Genomic DNA, 19558 nt, shown 5'->3' on the forward strand with positions numbered 1-19558 from the left:
TAGCATCATTAGAAAAAAAACAAAGATTTTCTCAATAATTTCTGGGAACACTGTATATTGTCATCTGAGGTCTGAGTCTGTTGTCTTATGAATGTATTAACATAGTTTAACTTTCACCTCACTCACAATGATCAAAATGAAATAAACACGTCAAGTATTTCCACTTGCATTGATGATTATGTATCACAACTGACAAAAGTAAACGAAACTGGCATTAAAAATGCTCATTCAAAAGCAGCACTTAATATTGAATGTATTGTACTGCAGCAGATGTTCATGCAGGATGCTTGTTTTCTGTTTATGTTAGTATATTTGTTGATGTATTTCACACTGATGTTACTTTCTTGCGGTATTTTTTTTGAGTCATGTGTGAAAGTTTACACTTGTGTAAAATTAGATAAAGATCTGTGTGGGTGTAATATTTGGAACACTGCTTCCAGAAACAAATGGACCCAAGGCAATGACCCAGTATTAGGGTACACTCATTCTGCCCCACTAGGTTTGATGGACTGATGTCTCATGTAACACATCAGGCGAGCAGTTAACAGTTGATACAATTATTTGTGATACAATCACCAGTCAAAATTTACATATTGTTTTCCATGTTGATTTGATGTATCACTAAGTTGTCCCAAATTGTACAGGTGAGGTGTTACAACTGCTGAATATGGACTCTTAATACTCACTGAGGTATGCAAGGTATAGTCAGCTATGAATAAATGTTGATCATGTTTTTTTGTTCTTTTTTATCGTGATCAAATGTTAAACAATGTTTTGTCTTTATTTCTCTGTGTAAAGCTGAACTCGCTCATTCACTCACTCATTACACTTAAATCAACATAACATTTTCCCTAAACCAGTAAGGGTCAACAACACATGTATTTTATTCAATGTGTCTTGTAAAAACATACAACCATCAAATATGATATAAATCTTGAGCATATGCTTTGTACCGCTGACTAAATAAACAATGTTGTCTGAATACTATCACAGTTACTGATGGAGTCAGAGAGTATAAAGTCTGTTGTCATGTCAGTCATTACAACAATCATGTAACATAAATAATAGGGCAGATATGGGTAATGCAGGTACTATGTTCAGGTAAGTCTTCAGTCCCAGGGGTTGCTCGGTCTACCCTAGGCCAGATGGTATATTATTCAATACAACAACAATCAAATTCCATGGTTACACTAAAAGTTCCTCATGTTTGCATTTCTCAGATTCTGCATGCATCCTTTCTGAATTTTACATGTTTGAAAATAGATAAACCTTCTGTCAACTTCACTGTAAGTATTCTCAGATCTGTGTTCACAAGAATCAAAACAGTTGTGACAAGGGCTCTTGTAAAGCAATTCCAACTGGAGAATTTGCACCCAACTGTTGAGTCCCCAGATAGGTTCAGGTGTACAGGGCTAGGATTCACAGGTAGTGAATTTGGACTGGTCACAACCCAACTAGTCAGTTGTATTGTCTATCTACTAATGGTAATTAAATCCTCATAAAACAATACAGAGGCCACTCTTGTTTGTTGGAGTTTTTTGAATAATTAGTTGTGGCATCATCAAATTAATTTCTCTGTGAGTGCTGCTAATATCACTATGATTGTCTCCTGAGTTGGATGCCTTGCAATTGGTGGTCCCCAGATCATTTCTTGATACCTCTCCTGATGATGTATGGGCACCTACCCTTACTGTCTTTGAACACTGAAGAAAAAAACAGTTATCACAATGATAATTCATTCATGTAATTATGTTTTGAATATGATTAAAACTTTAAAAGGTGTAAGACACACATAATCACCTTAAGTGCCTTTTTGTCATTGCATCTGCCTGTGATCACTTTAATTTCATTACATTTTGACTAAATGGATTCCAGTCATAACAAAATTCAGATGCTAGAACATAACAACCACTCCACATATACAAACCAGCAAAAGAAATGCAATGCTGGCTTTTTGTATAGATTATAAATAGAAGACATAAACAACTTCATCATGTTTGTGTGACAAAAAAGAAATTATCTGTGTTTGTATTTACTGAATGATCGTAGGTTAAAACTGTACTCAGCAATATTCAAGCTATATGGCGGTTGTCTGAAAATAATCAAGACTGGACCATGTTTGCATGGTGTTCAATCCACAGCATGAGCATCATACAATACAATTGGGATTCAATGACATGTTTCAACATGTCAGTGAGCCTGACCACCTGATACTGTTAGTTGCCTCTTATGATAAGCATGGGATATTGAAGATCAATTCTAACCAGGATCTTCAGGGGTTCACAGTGTTTGTAGAACAGGAAGTATCTCTGTGACAATAAAAAGTATCTCTGGACAACTGTACCTGTTTGATATGAACCATGTTGTCTGCATCACCTGTTAGGAGGTTGCCCACATTGAGGATGTTGCTACTGTTTATGCCTGGAGTCCTGTTAAATGAGGACAAGAAGACAATTTACATTTACCTGCCAACACCCACTGTGATAGCAATTAGTGTATCAAGTAGAGTAACAGAAGGATTTCATCCCTGAATGAGCTCTCTCCTGGTCAAACACCAGACTTGGTACCAAAGCATTGACCAAAGTGAGCCAATAAAGGCACTCATCAATTGTGAAAACATCAGGAATGTCAAGTGAAGCAGAGTGTGGGTTAAAGAACTGGTGTTAAATAATGCCATGACTTGCCTTGTGACAGGGATTAGGATGTTACACAAGAGATATATAGAGTCTATTTCATCCTGTTTGTCAAATATGATGTATATCTCATCAAGTGAAGTCTGGAAGCCATATTTTCACAAGTTGCTAAGCAAAGACTGAAAAGATAGTGTTCAACCTTCACCAGATGAAATCATATCAATAAATGTTTACAACTCCACTTGACTCAATCAAGAGAAAGATCAATGGCTGATCAATGTCAGTGTTGTATGACATAAAAGCGTAATTGAGGGCCTCAAACAGTAAAATACAAACAGCTAAATGCCTTATAAATGCAATTTAGTTACCCGAGCTTTGGCATCTTCTCACTCAACTCACATAGTTGAGAAATTGTCAGCAGAATAACAAAGGGAGATAACTTCCAAAGGTGACAGGTCCAATCTGATAAACATGATGATGGTGATTTTGATGATGATGAAATGTGACTGTTTAATGAAAAGGAGATTTTAAAGCTTTTCATACAACTGCATGTGTCACACTCACACTCATTCAGTGATAAATTAGAAAAACATTTTCGGTGCCATGGCTTTGATCAAGGTAAGCTAGAAGCAGCAAACAGGGACACACAACACTCACTCATTGTGCACAATATCCAGGATGTCAAGTTTAGCTTTGCTGAGGGCCAGATGCTCTGGTAGACTGCAGGAGTAAGAGCCCTTTATTTCGATTCTGGTAGAATTGATGCATATAGGCTCCTCAGGTATTTTTTTCTTGGGTTTCAATGCAGTCCACACTTTGTCCCTGATGCTGACTTTGTAGTCTAGGAGATGTAGATAGTGGGGTTGGGCACTGAGGTGCGTTCCCTCTATTAGATACATCATCCTCGTGGGTTTTTCTCTCCGCTGTCGACACAGACTTAGGTGAAGTTCCTCAAGGAGCTGAGCTGACTGGACATAGCCATCTGACACTATGATGACTACAAGTTGGGCTTGATCCAACAAATGAAGTCTATCTTTATTATTCTCACTTATGAAGAAGCAGTTTGTGCCTGGTGATGCCTGCTTTATCAACTCTGACAGAATAATAGCAAGACGGAGAGAATCATGAGAGAAACTGAACACAATCTGCTGGTCACTTCTGTCCAATGTCTGTTTTTTTGGGTGCTTATAATGAACTTCTTTTCCCTTCACTTTGTACAGTTTATCAAATTCTTGTCTCCGGTGGATCTCTTGAACTTCCTGAGGTGTGACTGAGAGAGTTGACTGAAACATCAAGGCTATGGATATAACTGATGAAGTTAGCTGAAACATTAAAACAACAGATATAACTACAGTAACTGCAATTTGGCTGAAACATCAAGAAGACTGTGATAACTGAGAGAGTTGGCTGAAACATGAAAACAACAACTATATCTGAGATAGTTTTCACATTATTCAAAATTAATATGTTCCAGAATGGACATTACCTTGACAAATGTTTGTCCCTTCTTTCCATTACTGACAAAATTAATTATATCCCTGGTGATCTGTGAGAGGACTGCATTCTGGTTGGCTGAACAACCATCAAGTATGGGCATATGACAGAAGGCCTGACCCACAGTCTCTATAGGTTCTACACACACGGGAATCAGAGAGAAATCTTCCTGAAAGGATGACAATGTACACTTGTGAAGTACTTGAAACTGAATACTCAGCACAGAACATTCAACAATTAAATAAAGTATCAACAATATCATCTGGGTAGATAGGTGGTATTACAGTGAGCAAATGCCAGTTTGTGTTAATACACTTCGTGCCAATGATTGAGACCAAACAAGTGCTTGATTGCATGTGAAATCCATAATGTCTGAAGAGACACACAATTTACATGTCCACACATACTGTAACCACTAATATAATTTATCATTGAAATAAAGCATGTTTACCTTTTAGCAGGAGCCTGCGCACGCATGCACACATGCACACATGCAAACACGCAGACACAGAGTTAAGAGTAAGAACAAAGTATATTCTGTATCACTTCCGGCAGGGAAATTTTATGGTTTGATTGACAGGCAGTCTCTGTGAAAGAAGCAAATTAACAGTAGCACTGTTTATTAGTTTCACATTTCTTACAGTGGCTAAAGCCCTAGCGAGGGCAATGTTGTATTCCTCCTGACACACATCAGATGTCATGTAGCTCATGGACAGCAGTGCCACCACGCAGCGGGCGCTGTCTATGGCGTCATACAGAGTCTGCTGCCAGAGACTTCCTTCAATGAAATTGAAAATGAAACTATTTCATAAGGTAGTCAGCATTATTCCAGTAAACAATGACCTACAATATCAGGGCACATTGACCAACTATAAGGTCAACATACAATCTGACCACCGTCCCTTGTTTAGTTAATAGTGTCAAACATAAGGAGTGGGGGACTGTTACCGGGCCAGTTTCTCCAGTTTTGATTCATTCTCTGTTTCAAATAATAGTGACTTGAAACAGTTGTTTCATATCAGCCTATCTATTGACCTGTGTTGGTTGACTATATCTCGGAAGACTGTTAACATTACCAGTCTTGAGTTCACTCCTGTCAAAGAAGACACTGAGTGTGGAGTCCTGTTCCTGAAGGCACTGTAGCAGAGTCTGGGCAGGGGTGGGGTCTCGATGGGAGTAGGATATGAACACATCATACGTTGTCCTGGACGGAAGGGCTGGTTTTGAGTTATCTTTTGAGGGATCAGACTCAGGCACTGAACACAAAATTGTAATGCATGCCTGTTTGATCAGTGTCTCAGTTACCTCTCCTTCCTTTCGTTGTCTGCAATTGAAGACACTGATTATGAACTAAACTAGTACTAACTTAAGTAAAGTCCAGGTATCTTCACTGAGAATAGTTGATTGACACAAGGTAAAAGTGTTAAAACATCTAGCTTGGAGACTCCTTGGATGGGCGACCATATTCGGCATCTTGACTGAGAGTTTCTAGGACTTCAGTCTTGCCCCACAACAAAGCACGTATGATACATGTGGTCTCAGTGAATTTGTTCAAAATTGCCTCTGTTCTCCCAGCAGAAAATGGGTATGCTGCTGAAAAAAAGTCATGTGACTATAGCCTTCTAGTGCCCAACAAGCATCTTGGCTTATATGGGGTAATAATAATCAGATTCTGACTACAGTGTCCAGTGAGCAACTAGTCAGATGGATACTAGGCACTATATAAATGATTTATCATTATCACTATGATGTTCTGACAGAAAGGTGCAAGTTGTACCATGCATCCAGAAAAGTTTGCTAACATCTGAATGGGAGTGATGCCGTCTGAAAAGAAGCATGTACATCCTAAATGTCCTTCACATGGAAAACTAAAGTTGAACAATACTGTGAACATTTATTCCACCAACACCAATTTCAGACTTGTCAAACAGTTCTCGAGAACTTGGATTGGCCTCCATTCTCACCAACTTCTCCATCAAACTTTTGGTGTTGTCAAACTCGTGTTGTTCAGAAAGAACCAACTGCAGTCTACGAAGGTGTACTAAGATATGAAAAGGTGCACTGATTATGAGCAAGGGGTACTGACCTGCACTCAATGTACTGCACCAACTGCAAGTAGGAAGGTATGGAGCTGACAGTCTCCACATACATGGGGCAGATCTGGTGCTTTGTAGAAAGTCGGTTCACGCACAGTGCAATGTTGAACTGTTCTAAACACTCCTGACTCTCCACATATGCAGGGGTCAAGATGGTGATGATTCTGGAACAGAAATAGTGCAGAGCTCTATAACAAGTGAATAACAAGAGGGTGATGACTGAACAATACACAGGATTCCTTACACCTTCAGATCTGAAGAATTATAATCACAAATGGACTGCGCAGAGAATATATAAACACTGTACGTAAACAAATCTTTACAATGCATATCTTTGGAACATTTCAGTTATATAAATGAGTAAGTTAAGTTCTGCTGTTTTAATCTAAATGCAAGCGCTCATTGATTTTATCTGTCTGAGCAACATGAAGTCAGGAAATACATATGCACCACTGGATCATAGGATACCTGATCCCATATTCATAATAAATTGGGACAGGGAGTCAAGTTACACCACTTGGCCATATCTACAGTGGGAGTACACTTTAACCACTGGTGTATTTGGGCTACATTGATACAGGGAGAACTGCAAGTGGCTGTGGGATTGTGATAAAACCTCACCTGACTGACTGCATCATCACATGGAAGACGTTCTCCTGCCACACCTCATCAGCTGAGAACTGGAGCTGTTGCTTGTACACCTTCAGTCCAGGACGGATTTCTGTCAGCTGGGCAGCGATCATGTCAGCCCAATCGTTGTCATGGTTACTGTGAGAGATGAACACATCGATGCTTTGATCCTCTTCTGGCTGCAAAAATTGGAACTGATAGTGAGATAACAAGAATACAAAGTCCTCAATATCCACCATGAATATGTCTACAAGTTATGATTATGCCAAATGATTTGGTGTGTACATAGAAAGGTGGAAGGAGAGTAATGAAAGGTATTTGAAAGTTATGCTCCTGAAAGGAACACAACCATCAATTTCAGTCAATGTCAAAGTCAAACATGTTGCCATGGAAACGCCAAAGTATTTTAATCAGATTTAAAAAAATACCAAAAGGCAAAAATATACCACTAGACCAAGCTATGTGCCAAGCTTGGTGAAGAAATTGTGAAGTTTTAGGGGTCTGCTCTGGAAAAGAACACAACCACCAGTTTCAGTCTAAGTCAAAGTTGTTGCCATATAGATGCCAAAAATAATTTATTCAGAATTCCAAAACAACCAAAAAACATCAGTACACCACCATATCTATCTGTAAGCCATGTTTGGTGAAGAAACAGTGAATGGTTTTAGAATTCTGCTCCGGGAAAAGAGCACTACCACCAATCACAGTAAAACCTGGTGCCATGGAAATGCACAAAATACTTTATTCAGAATTCCAAAACTACCAAAAGGCACCAGTACTCCACCAGAACTATCTATGTGCTAAGTTTGGTGAAGAGATAATGAATGGTTTTAAAGTTCTGCTCTAGAAGAGATAAATGTGCAGTCAGATGAGAGCATAGACAGGTGCACGAACAGATACATGGAGCTATTTTATTACTTCCCAGCAAAATTAGTTGCGGAGGATGATGAATTAAACTGACAGTGAGATGGTGAGATATTGTTGGAACCTTATGTTGGGTTACTTGATGAAAAAGAAAGATGGCGTAATAGAAGAAAAGAAGGGTAGTCTTTTGTTACGACAGTTATCTAGTTGTGAAAGCATGGTAGGAAGGAGTCATGAGAGGAGTCCTGTCATGGAACCATGAATAAAAGGTCGTTGTGTCATTAGAGGAGTCCTGTCACAGAACGATGGATAAAAGGTTGTTGTGTCATTAGAGGAGTCCTGTCACAGAATGATGGATAAAAGGTCAGTTGTGTCATTAGAGGAGTCCTGTCACAGAACCATGGATGGAAGGTCAGTTGTGTCATGAGGAGGCCTGTCATGGAACCATGGAGTGAGTGAGTGAGTGAGTTTATTCTGACAGGGGAAATTATTGTAATCTCACCTGTCTCAGATTCTCGGCCTCCCATGCATTCTTCAGGTTCTTGAATACTTCCACAGCAACCATGTCTCTGTGAGCATACAGGACAATCTTCAGACACCGAAGAGGGAGGCCAGCTTTGATCCAATGACAAGCACCTTCCACCATTGCCTTCAGCACTGCCACTTTGGACTGACCCTTGATCACACAGAAACAAAAAAGACCAAGGTTAGGAGGTACTCTCTGAGTAAACATTCCCAAGTTGTAGACTGAAGTTTTACAAATAACAAGTTTTTCGTACTGATCTCTTCACATCAGAGTCATAACAAATTATTTTGCTTTGGTGTCCATAGAACTCAAAGCCTTTAAATGCAAACAGTCCTGAGAAATGTGAAAACATTGGGTTCTACAATCTGCCAACCAAGACAAATCTACAAGCACAAGAGCTAATAGTTATGAATAATTAATTAAACCACGTACTGAAATTTTGAATAATTACATAAAGAATAACATGAGTAGTGACTGCATAAAATCATGTCTGTTAAATCCTGATTTCATCTATTATAAATACTCAACACTAAAAATCATGTCTAAAAATCAATCAAATTTGCATTTTGTTATATTTGAAAATTGAAGTTGTGATATCAAGAAAAAAATACATTACAATAACAAGAATAATGATGCATCATTGTTGCCTGTGGGTACCCATACATTAGGACAGTGGTATTTTACCAGGATAAAGGTAATGGTCTCTTGCTGCAGGCCTTTTGTTACAGTCTTTTTGCTGGTTTCTGAGGAGAGGTTCTTTCACCATGGATGTGGGTTAATGATGAAATGTTTCTTCACTTCAAACAATGATGCCTTGGGCACAAGCAGGGTACAACTAAACATGGATTCAACTAAAAGAAAATGCAGCTATATGTGAACTCTGACCTGCCCTCCTGTAGCTAGGAGTGGGGTTATCACAGTTGTGTCTTCATTGTTAAAGATGGGTGTCATGGCACGGAACATGTCACCAATATGCTGGACGGTTGTTCGTCTTTCTGTCTCACGAGCCCTGAATTTGCAACATTAACATTCATGTTCTTTTGTTTACAGTTTTCAATAATTTTTCAAGGAAACTGTGTAGTGCACATGAAATTAAGATATCGAGTGAGTGAGTGAGTGAGTGAGTGAGTGAGTGAGTGAAAGAGTGAGTTTTGTATTACACTGCTTTTAACAATATTCCAGCAATGTCACAGCATGGGACACCAGAAATGGGCTTCAAAATATTAGCTGCTTTCCATCTCCAACACTGTAGAGGGTTTGAAATCATAATGATACATAACTCCATTCTCTTATCTTGAACTATAGTCTATATATAGATCGATATTAAACAGTTTCTGTGTACCATGTTGTGTGACTCACATGTTGTGATACATAATCCACTTTCACTGCTCATACAGAATGTGTATCAAATATTTATCAGCTTATCTCAAATTATGGATCATTCTATATGTATTTCCTTATGGACCCTATAATCAACATACAATGATCTCAACATCATTATCTTGGGAAATTCCAGAAAAAGATCAAGCCATAAGCACCTCTCAAAACACACCAGTCGCCTGTAGGGGACATTGTGGGGCAGTGGTTTGGACACCCAGCAATGGAAGTTAGTCCGGAGGTCAAGCTCCTTGTCCAATGACAGTTCACCGACATTGATCTGGAGCTTCTGACTCAAGGCCCCAATGAGTGTTGATCTGGCAGAATGTGAATATCCCCCTGCATATACATTCAGATTAAAAACAGTTGGAAATTGTTACCACTGCATTATTTGGTATGACAAACACATGAAACATTATTTATAGTAGAAGGATATCAAAACTATTTTACAAATCATATATATATAAACATTCAAAATTATTAAATTTTTTCAAAATTATAAAAAATCTAAATATCTTAGATATTTAAATACTTACCTTACCATAGGTCTATAGCATATTAAAACAAACTTCGCTTAATAGAAGATCCGACAGAGTTGAATTGCATTCAATCTTGAATGGCTACCTCGAAATCTATGACTGTCAGGATACGGAAGTATCTGGATCTTCACCACATATGCTTCGGGGTAGCCGGACCACTACTGATTCTCTTGAAAGCCGGTCTGCTGCATCAACCTCTCGTAAAAGACACTGGAACCAGAATCAGAGTAGTAGGGTACGTACTACCCAACGGAGGGGTAGGGTCTCTAAATTCGTAAGTACAAGACCCCCTATAGAGCATGGTAAGTAACATATGATACCTTAAAGGGCGGCAGGACGAGTAAGTTGCAGCGCAACTACTAATGGTCCAAAAGACTGCAACCCCTCCACATCTTCCACTGCTAGGTCCCACAGATAATGTTGAAGATCGCCACAAGCACTCAGCCAAAATGTCCAGAACAGAGCAATTCCTGTGTAAGGCCATCGTTGAGGCTAACGCCCTAATCTCATGTGGGTCGTTAGCCGATGGGTGAGGAAGACTCTGTGCATCATAAGCTGCCAAGATCATCTGCCTCGGCCATAAAGCTATAGTATTTCTGGTGACTTTCCCTTTCGCTGTCATAGAAAAAGCAAAAACAATCTCTTCCTGGTTCCTCGATGAGGAGCGAACTTTTTGATGTACAATCTAAGAGCCTGAACCGGACACAATAACTGCTACTCTCTATCCTCTGGTCCGATGATGGTCGAAAGAGGCGGGATGGTGAATAATCTGTCTGGTTGACCTGGCAGCTGGTTCTTTGCCAGGAAATCCCAAAGGAGCCCCAGGTGTGCTGCACCCTGTCTGGTCTGTTCAAAACTGACCCTGGTCACGTGCAGCGCGTGAATCTCGCTCACTGTCGCCGCTGTCGCTAACGCCAGCAAAAACACTGTTTTCCTGGTTAGATGATCAAATGATGTCCTGTCCAGTGGCTCGTAAGGGCGACCCCTCAAGTGTTGAAGTACCACATTTAGGTCCCACCCTGGTGTCTGGAACTTCACCTTCTGGTCCTCCAGCTTAAACGCCTTCAACATAGCGATTAATTCGGGTATCTTAGAGACCTTACTATCACTTCTAACAGCCAACACCGTATTTAAGGCCAACAAATATGTCCCAATAATACTCACTCTGAGTTTCCTCGAGCAACGTAAGTAATGCAAAAAACTCTGCCAGGAATTGGGGCGATGCTGATAGCGGGTCTTGTGACTTCTGGGCACAGAATTTTTTCGAAATTAGCCCACTTGTCATCATAGAGTGATCGGGTGGAAGCTCTGTGCGCCCTGGCAATTATCCTTGCCACTTGAGACAAGTAACCTTTGGCCTTCAAAGTCCTTTGCAGATGGTCCAGGTGCATAGATGAAACCACGCCAGGTCGGGGTGTAATGTCCGACTGGGGGGATGGCGCAGTAACTGATCCCACTCTGGGAGCCAGAATGGACTTCTTCCTGCGAGTCGGCATAACTCTGGGAACCATGTTCTCGCTGCCCACCAGGGCGCAACCAAACGCAGACGGATCCTCACTACAAGCTTGACTTGCGCCACTACCGCTGGTACTAGCACTGGTGGTGCGTCTAGTCCTTTCCAAGAGATCGATAGAGCGCCGGTCGCCCAAGCTGCTGGAATTTGGGACACATATACTGAAAGTTGAGAGTTGAACTGCGTGGCAAACAGGTCTATCAGTTGACGTCCATGATCTTGGCATATGAGTCGAAATATCTCCGGGTGATGCATCCACTTTGTTGGAGACAGCTTCCCTGGTCGTGAGAGCGCATCGGTTAATACATTTCTGCACCCTGGAATGTGGCGAGCTCTTGCCTCAATGTTGTTTGCGTCTAAAATGCTGGCTAGGTGAAACATCTGATCCAGTAAGGACTTGGATCTGGTTGTCCCTTGTCTCAAGATCAAACACACCACTGTTGCACTGGCTGAAACAATCAATAGGTTGGAGTGGCCTAGTAGCGATGCCCAATGACTGACAGCCCGAATCACAGCTTCCAGCTCCAGATTGTTGATGTGCCAGCTTGCTTCTGCGCTGGACCAAAGCCCGAGGTAGTTAGATCGTTTAGATGCGCACCCCAGCTCTGGAGTGACGTGTACGATGAATAGTTCGTGGTCCTGCACAAACTTGCGTAAACAAACTCCTTCGCAGATGTTTGATTCGATTGTGCACCTGCGCAGGTATTGGTGCAGATGTACCGTCTTGACATCGTCTGTCTGTACGTACGGGAAAAGGTACCTCTGCAACGGTCGTAACATAAGGCGTCCCCTGCGTGTTAAATCTTGTGCTGACGTCAGAAGGCCCAACAACGACTGCCATTCTCTGAGGAGTAATGGTTCCGACTATCCCCTTGCCACAAACTGGGAGATCTTCCCCCAACAGTCGAGGGTAATCCACACTCGATCGTACTGTGTCTGGAACAGGTCTCCGATGAACACAGATTCCTGCGTGTGCTCTAAGTGCGACTTCTCTTGGTTGATCAACCACCCTAGCTGCTTCAGGAGACGGATGGCGAAGTCTAGCTGTCTGTGTAGCAACTGAGGCTCGAACTGGTTGAGTAGACAATCGTCTACGTAAGGGTCGAAATCTATCTGCCTGAGGTGAAGAAAACGAGTGATGGGTGTCGTAATTCTGGTGAATAGCCATGACTCACCACAGGTAATGCCGACCCTCGAATACAAACCTTAGGAATTTTCTGTGAGCCGGGTAGATCGGGACGTGTAGATAAGCATCTTGTATATCGAGACTGCACAGCCATGTACCCGGAGTCAACATGAAGTGTAACTGCTCTAAGGACACCATCTTGAAATGAGGAGGCTCCATCAGGTACCGCTCATTGAACGTTGCCATGTTGTGGATCATCCATAGTTTGTTGGAATCCTTCTTGGGAATGAGGAAGACCGGAGAGTAGAACCCTGGTGAGAGGAGTGGGTCCGGTACTTCATCGATGGCACATTTTCCCAACAGCACTGCGATGTCGTCCTTCAACAGCTGGCATTGTGACTCTGAGTACGTCCGTGTCTCCAGATGTGACGTTAACGGTGGAGGTTGAATAATCGGTAGTCTGTACCGTCTTTTCAGAATTCTGGTAAGATAGGGATCTCTGAGGATGGGCCAATTCTTCCAGAAGATACCTAGTTCCCTACTGGTGCAGGGAACACTGGCATGGCAGGGGGCGAGAGGCCCCAGTCGTGACAGGTGACGCCCTCAACGCCTTGAGTTGGGGTGCATCCCCCTCCCCCTGCCTCTGTCCCTGATTGTATCTGCTGGCTTGCGGTGCTCAGTTGATGTGAATCTCTGGCTGTGACCTCTGGAGTCTCTTCTTGGAATGTAGCGTCTCTTGCCTCTATCTTGTGTCCCTGATCTGCCATGAAAGGCAGATGAGAGTGCTTCAAACGCTGACAAAGACACCTCTGTATTCCTTAGATCGGCATGCTCCTTGTATATCTCTGGGATGGCATTCCTGAAGAGCGCTTCTGAAGAGAAGGGCGTTCTGATCAACTTCGCTTAAATTCCTCCAGCCAAGAGCACGCATCCAAGAAACCCATTTTGCGGACCATTGTCGTTATTGCCAATGCTGTCCTCACATGTCCTAACAAGTCATGCAACACCTTGCCTTGCCACAAAAAAAGCAATGACAAATGCTCTAGCCTTGATTCATTATGTTCTGTTAAATCCACCGCCGCTGCTGTCGTAGCTACGCCAACGCTGATACCGGTTTCAAGATGCGCTGCAGTTCAGTATCAATAGCCTGTAGTCTAGAATCCTGAACCTTGTAAGACGTGGAAGAGGACAGTCTCTCGATGGCTTCGTCTAACACAGCCCCTGAATCCGCGAAGTCCAAGCTGTGAACCTTGTATTCCTGCTTCTTAGTCTTGGGCACCCTGATTGCAGCGTTCAGGGATAATTTAGCAAATTCCTCCTTCAGAGACGAAATGGCATCCGCAACCATAGGGTGAGGTGGCATCATCAGCTCTGGTTCAACTTTATTAGGTCTGTCACTGTCTATTCCCAACGCCGGGGAGGGTCAATCTGGAAGCCTATCCGCTATTAAATTATACACTGCTGATAATGGCATCTTCCTCCAACTGCATAGGGTCTTCCTCATAATCCAGAGAAAAGCATTGTTCCTCATCAGCAATCCATGAAACGGTGGACTTACATTCCGGCATCCACATTCTACATGTCGACTGTCTCGCCCGTGGGGACATCGATTGCGACCTAGTACGCCTATCCCTGCATCTGCAGTGGAGAGACCTGCCCCAGCGATCCGGCGATCTAGATGGTGAGCGTCGGCGTTAGCAAGCGCTAGATGAGCTACTCTGTGGGCTCCTCGAATGTGATCTCCTAACACCTGAACGACCTGTTCTTCTCCTGTCACTAGGCACACTCCCGGCGCCTCCCGGCTCTCCAAATACTAGTGCGTCTAATCCTGGCACCGGCGCCAGTGCACAGTTGTGTTCCTCCCTCTGTGAGGTTTCTGCTATGTTCGGGATGAGCTGAGGCGTTCCAGTCGGAGGCGTCATATGCTAACGAGATGGAATCTCCTCCGAAGGTTGATTCTCCGGAGTACACAGGAGAGACAGTCTGGATCCTGATGAAGAAGCTGGAGACCGTGATATCTTCCTTAACTTCTGAGTCTTCCTTTTTCTTACTACAGCCAAGTACGTCTTAAATTACTGAATCGAGAGGTCTGATGCAGGATGCAACAGCACAGTCCGGGTAAAACAGGTGCGGGTCCTTGACGGACTTCAAACCTCTGCAAACTTCACAAAAGTGATGAGTCATGCACAACGGCTGTAAAAAATCGAAATAACAAACCGATAAAAAGGGTGAAAGACAAAAACACCCATTAATAAGAAATGGACTGTTCCACACATTGTGCTACACACGTTTGCAATAGACAAGTGAAATCACTGTCACTTCGAAGAGGGCACAGCAAACAAAAATCCTCAAAGCAACACTAAATAACACAAATCTAACCCTAGTGGACATAAATATCTGTAGAAAAGGTCCAACAGCCAACAGAAATCCCATCCGTATAAAATTATGGAGGTAACATGAGCCAAGAGAAAAAGAGGAAGACACGATGACATGCCTCACACAAGGTAGCTGACAAGTGTACAAAAAACGTAAAATATATGTTAAAATCTACACAAAGATTGAAAAGTGTACATACCACACTCAAAATCACTGAAAGGAATTAGAGTAAAGGTGAAATACATTGAAACTTTTATAGATCTGAAAAAATTTTCAGCAATCCAAACACGTCTAGATCAAACGACGCATGAAGTAAAAGTGAAGTTTTTCGTGGAGTCTGCATGCATGCGCAGTGGGGAGATCCAGATACTTCCATATTATGATAGTCGTAGATTGTGAGGTAGCCATTAAAGATTGAATGCAATTCAACTCTGTCGGATCTCCTATTAAGCGAAGCTTGAGGTAATATGCTATAGACCTATGGTAAGTAAAAAATTATAACTATCAGGATTTCTTGTAGTATTTTTAATTGAAAAAAGGCATATTGTAAATTCAAGCTACCACGAGTGGCTGACACTATGATTATGTCTGATGCCTCATCTTGTTGCAGCTGGGTGATGTCCCCTATTAGCAGCTGTATCTCGCTTGTACCCAGGGCTGTCTTCAGCTGGATGCTGTCTTCCTTGTGGAGAACCATCCTTCACCTCAACAGGATCAAACACTGAGAGGCATCCATAATCTGCAGAGGGTCAAACACTGAGATGAATTAGCTGAATAGAATCAGACATCTTTCACAAAGATAGAATCACAACACATTCTTCACCTGTATGAGATCAAACAATGACAACACCATTTACTTGAACAAGATGAAACACTAAGAGTCACCAACACTCTGCATCTTTAGGAATAGACCACTGGGCACTCTCTACATGAAGAATGTCTACATATGCTGGATTTGATGCAATAACCATATGACAAACAAACAGGATAAAATGTACTCCATAACAGTTATCACCTTTGTAGAATTCCTCAAGTCATTTGTGAAATAATTACTAAAGGTCACATGCAACCAAAACGAAAAAACAAAAAACATAATTAAAAAACAATTATCACTTATTCATTGCACATAATATACATTGCTGATTGTAAAAACACCCAAATATACAAAATTATAAGTGTACAATTGTGAATCAAAAGTGCAATATTCTGTACTTGGGTTTACTTCTCTTGAAATCCAGGAGCCTGAACTTGGTCAAAACGGGTTTGTGTGCACTCAAGTGTAATGATGACTTTTCAGAGGCAGGTTCATTAGCTGATACGCATAAGAGATATATATAGAGATGATCTGTTTGACTTGCATTTCAGAAGTATGGTGAGTACATGTAATAAGAAAGTAAGTGTTTTATGGATAACACCTTCTTTTATTGTATATGATGGGACGTTTTGGTATGGATTCATATACCGTTGTCAAGCAACAGTGATAATGGAATAAGAATCCATACTGAAATGATGCATCATATACAATAGAAGATATTGTAATCCATAAGTAATGTATTTAGAGATGTTGGGTTTTGTCTGGGTTTGGCGGTATCAGTAACTGTTTCCTAACGTGAGTACAATGGCAGTTTAATGGTAGTACAATATCATGTAAAACTGTCCTGATTTATTTGATCCATTCGTATGTGCATGTATAGCACACATAACGACTATATTTCTTGCTAAAATACCATATTCGACACCATCTGGGTCTAACACTATAGGCAACATTAACTTGTGTGCTCAAGATAACTAACTTGAGCACTCAGTATATTAATGTGTGCACTCAAGATACTAACTTGTACGCTCAAGATAAATTATATTTCATCAGGTCCCTTCAGCGCTTCTGTACTAATGGATCAAATAAATCAGGATGGTTTTATATACATATACAGTGTTCCCAGAAATTATTGAGAAAATCTTTGTTTTTTTTCTAATGATGCTAAGAGTGGAAAAAGGGCTTTCACTATGCACTAAGCATACTAAATAAGGGAGACAACTCTTGAAGTGTTGAGAACGTCAGAAATGAAATGATTAGCAGAGGAAGTCCTCAGGTATGCAATGAAACAGTTAGGCAGGAATTACAGAGACTTAATTGGGTGAAAAAACGTGGAATTCCCTCGCCGTTGATGAAAGATGCACAAAAGGAAAAACGTTTAAAGCTGGTGTCGGGCTCATGAAAATCAAGATTGGGATAATGTTTTCTTTTCGGATGAAAGTTCTGTTTGACTTTTCCCTAACTGTGTGAAAATTAGGACCAAAGATACTGTCAAACCTATCTACCAGCGACCAAAACATAGCCCGAAGTTTCACATGTGGGGTGGCATATCGGCTCGCGGAGTGACGTCATTGTGTGTTTTCACGGGAAACTTGACAAAAGAAAGATACGTTGACATTCTAAATGGTCACCTTCTTCCGACAGCACAAACATTGTATGAAGATGATTGGATTTTCCAGCATGATAATGACCCAAAACACACTACGCGCTACACAAAACAGTGGTTGTCGGGCGAAAATGTTCAAGTTTTAGACTGGCCCAGTTACAGCCCAGACCTAAACCCAATTGAGAATGTGTGGGGAGTCATGAAGGACAGAATAAACCAAAAGGGACTGATAAATATTGAAGATATGAAGGCCGAGGTGGTCCAATATTGGGATACCCTGTCACACGATTACCTACAAACTTTGATGGGTAGTGTGCCTAGGCGTATTCAGGCATGCATTGCTGAGCGAGGAGGTCTAACAAAGTACTAAAACAAGACTGAGACTGTAAAAGGATGATGTTTTAACATGTTTATGTAAGTAAAATGCCAGAAGTTAATAAACGTAATGAGTTACATGACGCAACATGATTCTCAATAATTTCTGGGAATACTATACATAATAAAGCCCTGGCAAAAAACAAGTTATCCATACTTTAAGGTGGTGTTTATAATACTTTGTACCTGGATATTAGTAGTCAGTAAAACTACAATTCATGCCCACAATTAACTCCTACTCATGTTTATGTTTCATTCTTTTTATGTCATTAAATAACTTGACCTGCTTTCTCTAGTAAGCAAAGAAGTGGTAAAATCAGTTACATAGAATAGTACTGACAAGCATGAAGATGACGAACATTTACGTAAACCTTACCAACGTTCATGACACATTTACTTCACTTGATCAGACTTTGCATCATTTGAAAATTTCCAAAAAGGATATCAGTTTGTACGTTTTAGCCAGCAGTCAACTTTTGCGCTCAAAATAACTTGTCCGCTCCAGAATGACAAGATATTTACTTGTCTGCTCAAGGTAATTTGGCGATGTTGGTGAGGAACTTGCTTTTGCTGTCATTTATTGTTGTCACCGAAAGTGCAACTGACTGGAGATGTGTACGATTATTGATTACTGGCGAAAACTGTTACGAGGCACTGACAACCAGAGCTGCAGTACGGTTTTTATAAGAAGCCGAAACCTGACGTTACCTGTGCTTAAGCCGAACCCTACGGGAACTCCTACCAGGTTAGGGGGGCAACATTTCATAAATGAACTCTGAAACTTGCTTCTTTCATCAACACACAAGTTATGTCACACACACAAGTAATGTTGTACTCGGATATTTGATGCCAATAACATTACCACCCATTTAGCCTCAACAGCCGATAACAGAGATACACGCGACAGCGGTGTACTCAACAGGGTGTCCTACCTCCTGTCATCAGATACTATCTATTATATGGCTTCTGCTTTCATCCACATTTTTCATTTAGACATAGTAATCCAGTGAGATTAGCAGTCGTCACGTTGGAAAAATAACTGACAGTCGATTCCTATCAATCTATTATCACCGGTTAATACGTCCGTCGGTCTGTCCTGCTGTTGTTGTTGGAAACAGGTAAAAATACTGCGGAGGTCAATTTAAGTTGTGGATTGTTGTATGAAACGAAATATAGCTGCTTAGTGTTTCGGTAACTGGGGTTGGAGTCAGTGAAAAATGAATTCAAAATCTTCTATGAATTATATTTCTGTCAGTGACAGTGGCTGGTTCTGGGAGGAGAGAGTTATGTTAATTTCTACGTTGACATCAGTTCTTTTGCTATTTAAGTAGAACAGTCCGTAACACATGAATGGTATTTCACAAGTATTGTTGATCTATTAATTTATGCACAAAATGATGAATATGTATCTCAAAGGGTTACTTTGCTACAGAAATCACATTAGCCATCAGCAGAGACCATAAAATGGGTTTATATTATTATATGCTCTCTGCCATCAATTAAGCCACGGAGACATTGTCAGCCATGTTAGAATACAACAGTAGAATCCTTTCAGACAAAGGTTGTTAATTACTGCTTTTGACGAAAAT

The 19558-nt window shown here is 41.1% G+C and overlaps 1 protein-coding gene across 2 annotated transcripts; it reads right to left on the reverse strand.

Annotated features, from left to right (window-relative positions):
- Positions 1 to 358: 358 nt before the first annotated feature.
- On the reverse strand, positions 359 to 19104 carry LOC137293470 (uncharacterized). Of its 2 annotated transcripts, none has more exons than XM_067824026.1 (13): positions 19041 to 19104; positions 15736 to 15913; positions 9782 to 9959; positions 9129 to 9252; positions 8220 to 8393; positions 6845 to 7032; positions 6214 to 6387; positions 5204 to 5451; positions 4769 to 4905; positions 4120 to 4296; positions 3291 to 3916; positions 2345 to 2429; positions 359 to 1703 (listed from the first exon to the last, which is right to left on the reverse strand). In XM_067824026.1, exons 2-13 carry the CDS (start codon positions 15869 to 15871, stop codon positions 1497 to 1499), a joined length of 2454 nt encoding a protein of 817 aa, XP_067680127.1. In that variant the 5' UTR covers positions 15872 to 15913; positions 19041 to 19104; the 3' UTR covers positions 359 to 1496. The 2 variants fall into 2 exon arrangements, with proteins under 2 accessions (XP_067680127.1, XP_067680126.1); XM_067824025.1 differs by having other exon boundaries at positions 18902 to 19100.
- Positions 19105 to 19558: the final 454 nt, after the last annotated feature.

The sequence above is a fragment of the Haliotis asinina genome, chromosome 8, assembly GCF_037392515.1.
Source record: "Haliotis asinina isolate JCU_RB_2024 chromosome 8, JCU_Hal_asi_v2, whole genome shotgun sequence".
In the NCBI taxonomy this organism is placed as follows: Eukaryota; Metazoa; Mollusca; class Gastropoda; order Lepetellida; family Haliotidae; genus Haliotis; species Haliotis asinina.